This window comes from Lepus europaeus, chromosome 5 (genome assembly GCF_033115175.1).
Source record: "Lepus europaeus isolate LE1 chromosome 5, mLepTim1.pri, whole genome shotgun sequence".
Classification (NCBI taxonomy): Eukaryota; Metazoa; Chordata; class Mammalia; order Lagomorpha; family Leporidae; genus Lepus; species Lepus europaeus.
In genome coordinates this window covers 34,154,729-34,167,227 of record NC_084831.1, presented here as the reverse complement: position 1 = coordinate 34,167,227, position 12,499 = coordinate 34,154,729, and the positions used below count along the sequence as shown (strand labels likewise).

Below are 12,499 nucleotides of genomic sequence, written 5' to 3'. Positions count from 1 at the left end.
TTCTTCCTTGGATGTCCATGGAGGCTGGGTGAGGCTGTGACTTCTGCCCCTTCTGGGCAGTGCTGAGACAGCACTCACCTCCCCCAAACACCTCCCTTCATGGAGTAGCCCCAGAAAAAGATCAGCTTAACCAAAGGACTTAGTAAGATATACAAAATATCCAAATTTCATTCTAAAATCACTCATCATACTCACCACAACAACCCAAAACAGGAACGTCTTGACTTGAATGAAAAAAGACAAGAACTGATGCCAAGACTGAGATGTTAGAATTTTCTAACAAAGATTGTAAGTCAGCCATTATAAATACATTTCATGAGGGATTATGAAAATACTTGAAACAGAAAAAAAAGTCTCAGAAAAGAAATAGAAAATTTCAACAAAGATAAAATACATAAAAAAGAATCAAATGGAAATTTTAGGACTGAAAAATATAGTAACTAAAATTTTAAAAACTCAATGCCTGGGCTTACCAGCAGAATGGAAAGAATAGAGAAAACAATCAGTGAACTTGAAGGTAGAGCATTAAGAATGACCCAATCTGAATAAGAGATAGAAAACAGAATGGAAAAAAAAAATGAATAGAGTCTCTGTGCCTTATCCCATCAAATCACAGGAAGAGAGGAGCATATAGGCTTAGCTGAAAAGTACTTGCAGAAAGAGTAGCTATAAAACTGTCCAAATGACATAAACATACAGATTCAAGACGACGGGGATGGCCCTAAACAAGATAAACCTAAAGAAATTCATACCAAGCCACACAATAGTCAAGCTTCTGAAAAAGTACAGACAGAAAAATCTTGAAAGCAGTAAGAAATATTGTTTTACCTATAAGAGAAAACAATTAGAATGAGAATGGACATTCATTAGAAACTACAGAGGGGAGGGTGTTGTGGCAGTGGGTTAGCAGGGGGTTGAATCTCTGCTTGGGAAACCAGCATCTCATATCTGAGCGTCTAGGATCAAGTGCCACCTCTGCTTTTTGTAGGATGTATAAAGATAACAGAACAGATGAGTTTCTGTCAGAACTACATAACCTTTTCAAATAAAAAAATGGAAAACTATTATAGCAGCTAGCATTGTGGTACAGGGCCAGACTGAGTCCTGGCTGCTCTGCTTCTAATCCAGCTTCCTGCAAATTCACTGGGGAAAAGCAGTGGGTGACAGCCAAAGTACTTGGGCTCCTGTCACCATTGAGATCTGAATGGAGTTCAGGGCTCCTGTTGTGTCTCTCCCGCTCTCTGTCACTATGCCTGTCAAATAAATAAATGAATGAGGCAATCTTTGGAACAAACAAACTACTATAGAAGGAAGGGGAAATTTGAGAGACATGGTGATCTCCAGGCCCTTGCTAGCTACAGAGCATGTTCTCAGCTCCATGTCATTTTTGGCTGGTAGTTCACTTTTGCTGGCCCCACTTTTATCCATAAAAATATGTATTTATTTTAAAGAATATGTTCAGTTTGACTCTGGTTTCTAGTGTATATGTTGTCTCTTACACCTTTTGAAGGGAAAAATCCTGTGTTTTGACAGGAGCATTTGGGGAATGAACCAGTGGTTGGAAGATCCATCCATCTCTCTCTCTCTCTCTCTCTCTCTCTCTCTCTCCCCCTCTAACTCCCCTTTTTAAATAAATAAATGAATCTTAACAGAAAAAAAAAACCATAGAGGCCAGGAGGAAGTGCTCAAGCCTGGAAAGAAAAGAAATGCCAACTGAGAATTCGTACTCCTTGTCTCCTCCATCAGTTCCCTTTTCTTATTTCTTTATCCAGCAGACTTTAGACTTCATCACTTCCATCACTGTGTAAACAAAATGAACAACTCTCTTACCCCATTTTCCTTCCATGGTGCTGAAGTGGCAAAACTTTAACCTTGAGTAAATACCACTGTCTTTTCTTCCCTAAAAGTGAACTACTGAGCTTTGCTAAGGATCATCACGTGTTCTCAAAGATGGATGCCATATAACTTCAGGTTTTGTAGCCCAACTTGGCCTTCAATACCACTACCCTCCCCTGTTACTATCTCTTCCATTTCCACATTGATCATTTCAAAGTTTTAAAATGCTCTGGTGTTTCTATTCCTCGCTCACTTCCAGCAGGTGTCTTTGCTTCCCACTTCACAGAGAGCACAGAAACCACTGAGCCTGTCTTTTGATTTCTTCTTACGCTAAAAACTCACCTGCAGCTCCATTTATCCTCTATTATTCTTCCTGTTAAAATGGACAGGTATGCCCCCTCCCCCGCCCCCGGCTAAGGCTGGCCCCTTTGCTGATCCCCATAAGCATCTAAACATACACCAGTTTCTGCTTATCGCAGCTCCATCTCTTTTTTTCTCCTTCACAACCAAACTTTTTGGGAAGCCTCGTCTACATTCACCATTCACGTTTCCATTCCCTACTTGTTCCTCAGTTCATTCCCACTCACCACCCCATAGGCTGTCATTTAGAAAGCAATCTGTTTTTTCCTTCACTGGAACTGCTCTTACTTCCTTACTGCTAAACTTAGTAGTCACTCCGTATTCCTTATTTCATGGACTTCGTGGCAGTACTTAATGTAACTACCACTTCTTTGAAATACTCTCTAACCTGGCTTCTGTAACACTCTCCTGGTTTTTCCCTGCTTCTCTGGCTGCTTCATCTTGGTCGCCTTTGATGTGTGTTCGAGGAGGATATTCTTTATGCCTTCTAGAGAGAGGTTTTCCTTAGGTTTCTGCCTACAGGTGCTTTTATCAAGCAACTTACGGGGCCTTTTCATTCATTCACACAGCTTTTGTTACCGTCTGCTTGTAGAGGATTCCCAAATTTACCTCCATTCCAGAGGTAAATTCTGAGCTCCAAATCCTTAAACCCAATTGTGTGATGACTGTCTCCAGTTGGCTATTCTAACGACATTTCAAAGTCAATGTGCCAAAAGCTACACTCCTTTTTCTCCTCCCTCAAACTTATTCTCTTACTCAGTGAATGACACCATCAAATCAGAAACTTAAGTTATCCTTAACCTCTTCCCACAGCCAACTCACTGCCTACCATGCCTCTTCCTCAGCCTCTATACTCACCAATCCTTAAGTCCTATTGATTTTCTTCCTCTCAATTCCACTGACTTTGCTCTATCTCCACAAATATCACCATCTACCACCTAGATTACCCCCTAACTGCTACCTTCATTCTTTTTTTCTAAAGATATATTTATTTATTTGAAAGGAAGAGTTATAGAGAGGCAGAGGCAGAGAGAAAGAGAGGTCTTTCATCCACTGGTTCACTCCCCAGATGACTGCAATGGCTGGATCTGAGCCAATCTGAAGTCAGGAGCCAGAAGTTTCTTCCAGGTCTCTCACGCGGGTGCAGGGGCCCAAGGCCTTGGACCATCTTCTACTGCTTTCCCAGACCATAGCAGAGAGAGCTGGATTGGAAGTGGAGCGGCGGGGTCTCAAACTGGCGCCCATATGGGATGCCAGCACTGCAGGCAGTGGCTTTACCTGCTACGCCACAGCGATGGCCTCCTTCATTCTTTTTTTAATGTTTATTTATTTTCATGTACTTGAAAGAGTCACACACACACACAGAGAGAGAGAGAGAGAGAGAGAGAGAGAGAGAAACTTCTACCCACTGCTTCATTCCCAAAATGGCCAGGATCAGGCCAATGCCAAATCCAGAAGCCAGGAACTTTATCTTCATCTCCCACATGAGTAGCAGGGGCCCAAGCACTTGAACCATAATCTGCTGCCTCTCAGAATGCCTCAGTAGGAACCTGGATTGGAAAGAGTAACTCGGAATAAAAGTGACACTCTGATATGGGATGCAGGCATCCCAAGTAGCAGCTTAACCTGCTGTGACACAATGCACATCTTGCTACCTTCATTTTTGCACCAACAATCTATTTTATAAAGAGCAGGCAGAGACATTTTTTTAAAGAACAAATCTATTTTTGTCTTATCTGTGTTTCTAAAAGCTGCAGTAGTTTTCTATTGCCTAAGTTTCCTATTCATGCCCTTTCGCAATTGGGTCTTTGCCTAACTCTTCACTCTCATCACCTCTTCCCCATTTTCTCTCTTCACATTCTATGCCATGGGTTGGAACACTCAGCCCACAGGCTGTAGGAAACCTGTGAAATCATGTGGTCTGGCTCTGCCACAGCAACCACAGGCAGGACTCAGAATTTAATAAATCTATAGCAGGCCAATGTTTAAGTTGATAATTTTATATCACCATTGAGGTCGACTTTTAGGACTTCAAATAAATGATGCTTTCCCTTGTACATGCCATCACCATCCCCCTGAAAGTTATTCTTCAGTCTTTTGCCTTGGCCTTTGATCAGTCATATTTCAAGACTCATTCACTTTAAGAATAATTTTTGGTTCATTGGTCTGGGCCAGGGCCTGAGCTTTGTGTTCCTGTATTGTCTAGTCTGCTTTGTTTCATTATCTTCCCCCAGCAGACTGTGTGGGCCAAAGAACAGCAACTGTGTCTTATTCTGTATCCTTATTATCTACCTACAGTACTCAGCACATGGTAGATGTGCAATTTATTGATGGGTGATTGTATATGGACCTGAGTAAGTGCTGGCTGTGAAGGTGGACACAGGAAAGCACCACGAGTAAAGGAGAGAGGGAAGCATATGGCAGATGCACTGACTTCGCACAGTTCTAGCTACAGGATGCAGTGTGAACCACGTTGTGGAAACAGGTGGCAGGAAGGAGTTCTTCAGAAGGAAGCCCAGTATCTTACAGCAAGGCTCCTCGTCCCCAGGTGAAAGAAGGCCGCAGCCTTGCTCACTGTGGCAAGTATCCCTGCCAACTACCCCAATCAGTTGGGTGGATTTTTATCTGCTTTGATCATTGATGTCAACTCCTCCTCTGATAGAGCTTTAAGTTGGACCATTTCTTCTCCATTGTCATTTATCAAGATAAATGTCTTTTCATCTGTGGTTCATAAGTGGATTAATTAGCCTCCCATTTCATCAATTATAGAAATACCAGAACTGTATCACTTAAAAGTCATGTAATGTACCTTCCTAGTGCTCTCCTCCCCTACAGCAAACGACAGCTATGATCCAGCTTTGTGGCTTTTGTTCTTGCCACCATGATCATGTCCCTTCCCCACCATCCTGCTAATATATTCTTCCCCACCATCCCGCTAATATATTCTTCTGCTTCTGACACTATATCTCTTGAGGGCGAATCCTGGACTCAGAGCTTGCTCTAAAGTTTAAAGCAAATTTTAAGAGGGCATAAAATTCAGGGGCTCCAAGCTAGCAAACTAATCTCCTTCTACAAACACTTACAAAGATACAAGTTTGGTTATTTCTAGACTGTATTTCCCCAATTTATTGATGAGTGCATCCTTTAGTAAGGCAGTTAAATAAAAATTCATATCTATCATTTCCTTTTGATTATTGACTTTTAGGCTTTTGTCCAAACATAATTCGATTGCATGTACTTGTATTTGTGCCAAAGCAGAGCACTGCATTTGTTCAAAGCCTCAAAGATTTCTGTGAAAGATACTCTTTGTGAAAAAGCAAAAATACAACAAGATTATTTCCCCCCCATATTAAAAAGTGAAAGAAAGTTTTTCAAAATGTAGCTATCAGACACAATGTTAAATAAAAACAGCAAAAAACAACATCTCTGGAGGGTATGATCTTAGTTACATAAAAATATAAATATGTATGCATATAAAAAAGAAAGAAAAATTGAGATAATCCTAGTGAGAATTACAGGTTATGATTATCCTTTTATGTTTCTCCATGCTTTCTAAATTCTCTGTAAAAAGCATATTTTTTTATAAAGAAAGAAAAAATGTTTAAAAATATAATAACACATCAAAGACAAACTCTTTAGAGATGGCTTATGACTAATTTTTCCAGTCACATCATTTGAAATGAATATCAAATTCTTGCAGTGATCAAGATAAATAAAATGAATCCTAAGTCATTGATAAGATATTTTTCTCTATTTACCAGAGTTCCTCTCTTTCTTCCTTTGGATTTTGAATCTCTATTTCCAAAATCGATAATTTAGACACAAGATCTTTACAGGTATTCTCACTTGTAATTAAATTTGCAGTTTTCCCCCCGAGAGTAAAATGATTTAAATTTTCAAATTCTTGTGAAAGCTTCAAGACCTGTAAAGTTAAGTAAAAAGACAAATATTCTATTTTGCATATTGTTATGTATAGCTGTGAAAAAACTATACTGGTTCTATTAAATGCTTAATTATTGCCTTAAATAACATAAACTGATGTATTAATTGAAGTTTCATTCCAGGTTAATGCTTTGTAGTTGTTATATAAATTAATCCATTTTTACTATAGGCATAAAAGTGTATACATTGGTGTTTTGAGTTTTATTTTACCTTTTAACAAGCAAAATGATGCTATCTGCAGAGTTCTACGCTATTTCCACACTTCTTTGTTGTCAAGTTTCAAATGTACTTTGCTGACTCATAAAAGCAAGAATGCACTGTTGTAAAAGAGAACATTAGAAAGACTGGATACACGCAAGACAGAACAACCGACTATTGAAAACACATGCTAGTAAAGACTCCCAGACTATCTTAGTGGCTATCATAGTGGCTCTCAAACGTTAGCATATAAAAGCATCACCTGAGTAGTTTAGTAAGGGCACTGTTGCAGCCCCAACCCCAAGATTCCATCAGAGAAGCAGGATGGGAGAAGAGATCCACCCTTGAAACAAGTCTCCCAGGGAATTCTGATGCAAGTTGACGCTCTCAGTCACTGCCTTGTTGTGTGATTGGGAAAAACATGTGTTCAGGTTTTGTTTGTTGTTTATTTGTTTTGTATAAATAGATTCTCAAGATTCTTTTCCTCAAAGGTTACTCTTTATATTTTCATATAAAATGAAAGACAACTTCCTTCAGGCAGTAGAAGGGATGGGTAGGACCTGGTCCTAAGAATGGCAGAGGGATCCCCATCAAAGTATTGCACTAAAGGAGGCAATAGCATTCCTAGCTCAGACCCTGAGTCTCTCTGGAAATGCAGTTTCTTTTATAACTATGTATGATTTTAAGAACATATTGGTTTTAATTCTAAAGATCAATTTAAGTTTATTTTACGAGTTCTTTAAATTTGGTTTCCTACGCCTTTTCAGTTCCCTGAAGAGAAACTGCAGTGTTTGATTGTGGTCTATAATCTCAAAAATCTCACACGGACTATAACCTTCGCTGGGGAGAAGGTTGGCTTTAACTGGGTCTTGGGGCATGGCATGATATAGATGGGTGAAGAAGAGACTATGAACAGCACATTCTAAGCTTGGGAGCAATATGGTCAAAGGAACTAGCACAGAGTGAGTGAGAGTAATCTGTGGAGAAAGGAATAGAGGCTACAGGAGGAGAAGCTGAGGAAACAACGCGAGGCTGCGCGGAGGGATCAGATTATGAAAGGCCTCGAAAGACAACTTTCAAAATGAGCTGGCATTACTGTAAGCAAGAAAAAGGTTTCCAAAATGTGTCTTAATCACTGATTCTCTGGTCATTGTGAAAAAAAAAGAGAAGTAAACATTGCTGATAATAAATGTTCAGTTCTTCAGAAGTAAAGGATGGCAAACAGTGGAGTTTAGATTTGATGTGAGAACTGCTGAAGGTTTCTGAAGGGGTGGTGACAATGACACATTTCTGGGTATTCTGAATTTCTGCATGACAAACTTGCTGAGCAGAGACTTTGTTCTTTATTGCAAGGAAAGTTAAAGTTACAGGATCTTCCCCGACTTGGCACTGTGGAACAGGCCAGCTCTGTTCCACAGGTTTCTCCCTGTCAGGATGTTATCTTAATGAATAACAGCTCAACCTAATAATCAGCCATGTTTAAATACCTTAAAAATTAAGCTGATCATTCCATTTTCTGATTGAGGCCTTGGGGTGGGATAGACAGTGCATAGGGTGAGAATTAACTTGGCAGTAGTTTAATATTGCTGGGCCTCAGAGTTCTCATATATCAGCTGGAGGAGTTGACCTACGTGATCTCAGCCCTTTCAGCTTGAACTTCGAGCCTGGGTATTGTGATCCAAACAAAAGATGGGCACTTCATCAAATACTTAAGACACAACCTCTTTAGCCACACCTGGCAAACCAACCTTTAAGTCTAAACCATCCTCAGTTTTGAAGAGAAAATGGAATATAATGAATCAAATATTCAAAACAGGAACTTTTTAAGGGATAAAAGTTTGATGGGAAACAAAACACATACAGTCTCAAAAGTAATCTCCCGAACATGTATTAATTGCAAAGGTGGAGAAATCTATCAGACGGTGCCTTAACCAAATGATCAAACTTAACATCATGAATAACAGATCACTCCTGAGAAAATACACTGAAAAGGACAGAACAACATTTCTGTAGTATTCCTGCTCCACCCCCTGCCCCCTGAAAAGAAGTAACCTGAGTTGTGTTGTGAGGAGACCTCAGACAAATCAGCTGAGAGACATTCTTCACAGTCAGTGGTCCACACCAGTTACAGCCTGTATGCTTGTGTTCCCTCAAGATGCTGCAATCCTAACTCTCAGTGGTATGGGATTTGGAAGGGCTTTGAGAAATGATTAGGTCACAAGGGTAGACCCCTCACGAGGACATTCGTGCCATTTTAAGACAAAACAGGACAGAGATTGCCTCCTGTCTCTGCCCTCAGCACTCAGCCATGTGATGGTGCAATGAGAAGACGACAGTGTGCAGAAAGGGAGTCCTACCGAACACGGGATCTGTTAGCACACTGGTCTTGGGTTCCCAGCCTCCACAACTGTAAGAAATAAATGCTGTTGAAGCCACTTGGTTTCTGGCGTTCTGTTACAGCTGCTCAAACAGACTACGACAGTGCTCTTCAAAAACAACAAGGTCATGAAAGACGAACACAGACTGAGGAACAGGCGGAGATGAAAGGAGCTTAGGACGTGGCAGTTACATACAATTTATGATCCTGCATTAGGTCTTCTACTAGAAAAAATACTGTTCCTTTGTTAGAGAGTGGGGTAACTGGTAAATCTGAATCCAAGTTGTAAATGTAGTAGAAATACTGACTCGCTGTTAGTTTTATGATTTTTCAGATTTGTATTGTAGTAACATAAGATATATTGTTATTTTTAGCAAACACACATGGAAATATTTACAGGTAAAGATTATACCTCTAAGTTACTTTCTAAGGGTTCACAGTGTGTGTGTGTAGGGAGAGACAATAATAAGGCAAACACTGCATCCTGCTAGTTTTTAGAAGTGTGGAGGCTTATGGGAATTCTTTGTAATATTTTGGTAACTTTTGTATAAAGTGTGAAATTGTTTCAACATAAACAGGTTAAAACACAAGGGAGAGAGTGGGATAGCTAGATCTATATTACCAGGATAGTGATCTGGGTTTCTCGATCTTACATTAATATCTTATAGGATACATTATACTCTTCTCACTCCAGTCCCTCCTTTGTGTTAACTTTCTTGATGATTCTCTGAAACACATAGTTCTTTCCTTGCACACAGTGATAACTCTCTGTGTGCCAAGGCCCCACAAGCTATGCTTAGTTGCAGGGTGTGCCCTACACATTCACCCTCCCAGGCAGCATTCTGGATCTTTTCCTTCCTTACTGTCACACTGGGGATCCAGATCTCAATCCTTCAGCAACTTGCTACTTCGTTTCTAAACAACTACAGATAGGATGAATTAGGCCTTGATCTAGCTCTTCATCTCATACATGACATTAAAATACAACCCAGTATATTTTAACTGTTGCTGTCAAACCTGCATTCCTTGCTACCATTTTAATCTGGATTGAAAGAGTGATTGAGGAAAGGAATTTTCAGCCAGGAGAAGATAACATAACAGGTAGGACTCTAGAAATTACACCACAGGTAACCTCTCCATCTACCATTAGAGTAACTCTGATCTGGTAGTCATTTTTAAACTCAGGGAACAAATTTAGGTCAGGACATTTAAGCATTTTCCTAATTTTAAGCATAAGCCCACTTCTCACTGTAACAGAACTATAGTTTTCTAAATTGAAGACATTTAAGTAAACTTTTCACATTGTAATATGTGCTCTAGCAATTAAGTTGTCATGAAGCTGATCTAAAGTTAAAAATTCACACATTAATTCTAAATACCAAGTACTGGTTGAAGTCTTAATATTTGTCCTGAAATGCAAATATAACTTGACTTATGATCCATTTTATATGGCAATTTGTTCTATAATAATAAGCTTTAATCTCCAAGTCATTTCTTATTGAAAATTATTTCCTTCTATCCTACCCTCATTAAAATATATTAAATATTGAACATTTAAATGTTTAACAATTCAATCTCACCTTTGTTTCTAATTCAGAATTCTCTTTCTGTAGCAGGTCATATGCTGTTAAAAAATGGTCTCTGCTGTCTACTGCCCCTGGAAGACTTTGAATTTCATCATACAGGAATGTAAGTTCTGATTTTGATTTTTCTAATTCCTATTAAAAAATGAAGATAATTTCTAGAATAAGATTATTTCTTCATACAAGGTATAATATTTCTAAAACAGTCTTAAAATGGTTCTGATAATGTTTTGTTAAAAATTTTTAATTAACCTTAGCATTCTGTTTCTCTGATCCACAGGTTGAAAGACTGGGTTTCTAGTGTCATTCCTACATTAAGCAAGGTTTGTATAGAGGTAAAATGTTCAGAGACTCCTGTATTAAATGGTTATTATCTGTTTTGAAATGTATTTTAAAAACTACCTTTAACAGAATAATGTGTTATGTGGTTTTCCTTTAATCTTGTGACAATCCTAGCGATGGATTATTGAAACTAAGGCCTGGAGAAATTAAATGACCCACCTAGGTTCACAAAGCCAGGAAGTTGCAAAGCTGAGATTGCAGACCCATGTCTATCTGACTTCAGACTCTGTGCTTTTAAATACAAATTATACTGCCTTATTTAACAGTGTATACCCAGTGACTAGTCCTCTGATTTTCCTTTCATATCCATGAGAGAACACGCTTCAGTCAGATGAAGATTTTCATCAAATTTTTACATTGATCAAATGGGCTATAGAGTGGAAGATTAGGGTCTGAGAGTCAGACTGTGGTGTCCAATGAAGGGAACAGGTTACGCAAAATTTACTTTAGAAGAACAGCTACTTGGTACTTCCCCAAAACCTTGAAGTCAGAGAGGGGAGTGTGCTGATAGCACTCAACAAAAAGGCAAGATGATAAGGGAGTGTCTTCCCAACACCATAGGAAGGGCAAATGGTATCAATTCCCTATCTCATTTCATTAGGATAGGATCTGGGGCATTATACTGACTGCCACCCATCCTGCAAACTGATTCAGTATCATTGGTGATCTGGACTTCCACAAACTCACTTCCATGCTTCTCTTCAAAGTATAGATTGATCGTGTCCTGATAGATCTTTCAGTATGAGGTTAAAACAGGAGACAAATACATGAGTCTATGAACACCATAACAATCAATCACCTGCCATTTGCAGGAGTCTTTGACTAGTGCTGGAACTCAGCTTGGGGAAGCAACAGAGCTACCTACTCCGTTATTGTCACTAGAGGTACACATTCTATAGTGCCATGGACTGAATTGTGGCCACCCCCTTTGTGCGCTGAAGCCCTAATCCCCAATATCAAGGAGGTGATAAAGGTCAAATGAGAATGTAAGGGTGAGTTTCTGATTTGATAGGCTTGGTGCTTTTGTAAAAAAAAAAGGAAGACACCAGAGCTTCTTCTGTCTCCATCATGTGAGCATAGATCAAGAAGGCAGCTGTCTGCAAGCCAGGAAGAGAGGCCCTCCACAGGAAATGAACTGTTCAGCAGCTTGAGCTTAGATTTCCCAGCCTCCAAAACTGTATGAAAATTAATATCTGTTATTTTAGCTACTGAGTCTATAGTACCGCTTATGGCACCACAGGCTAAGATATATAGTTATAATTTATTTTAAAATAGGAGATAATGTGAAATTCCCAAGTTAGGATTATTATAAGAGAAAAACAACATCTTGAATGGCAGTACCTCACTTTTAACTTTCAAAGCCTTCTGTATGGAATTAAGACTGCATGCTAATTGCTTTCTCTTCTTTTTCTCTTTTGATAAATCATTTTCAAATATTTCAATTTTTTCTTGGCTCATTTTAAATATCTGTAAAAAGCATTTTACACAATTAATTCTACATACAATAGCAGTGTTTCCTATAAATTCTGATAATAACATTTTTCTGCCTAACTCAATTATAAGTCACCCAGGGAATATGAACCGAGGAAAACTAGTTCAGGGTACCATTGCTCCTAACATATATTTTTCTCAACAAGCCTGTTCATGCAACTGTACAATGTAGTAATACTCATTCTTCCTACATTATAGCCATCACAGTAGGAATAAAATATGATTTTGAAAGTATTTTATAAATCTAGGTACCTATAAATATAAGGTGTTGTTCAAATTCATCCAAATTAAGTGATAATAATCATCGGGGCCAGCGCCGTGGCTCAACAGGCTAATCCTCCACCTTGTGGCGCCGGCACACCAGGTTCTA

At 39.0% G+C, this 12,499-nt stretch overlaps 1 protein-coding gene across 1 annotated transcript in view; it reads right to left on the bottom strand.

Annotated features, from left to right (window-relative positions):
- The window catches only part of LOC133760707 (coiled-coil domain-containing protein 30-like), an 84,732-nt gene extending 72,627 nt beyond the window's left edge, over nucleotides 1–12,105 (bottom strand). The window contains exons 1-3 of the mRNA XM_062193292.1: nucleotides 11,980–12,105; nucleotides 10,294–10,431; nucleotides 5,955–6,118 (exon numbers count right to left, since the gene is read on the bottom strand). Coding sequence (XP_062049276.1) covers nucleotides 5,955–6,118; nucleotides 10,294–10,431; nucleotides 11,980–12,096 — 419 coding nt within the window. The 5' untranslated portion in view covers nucleotides 12,097–12,105. The remainder of the gene's footprint in view (nucleotides 1–5,954; nucleotides 6,119–10,293; nucleotides 10,432–11,979) is intronic.
- Nucleotides 12,106–12,499: the final 394 nt, after the last annotated feature.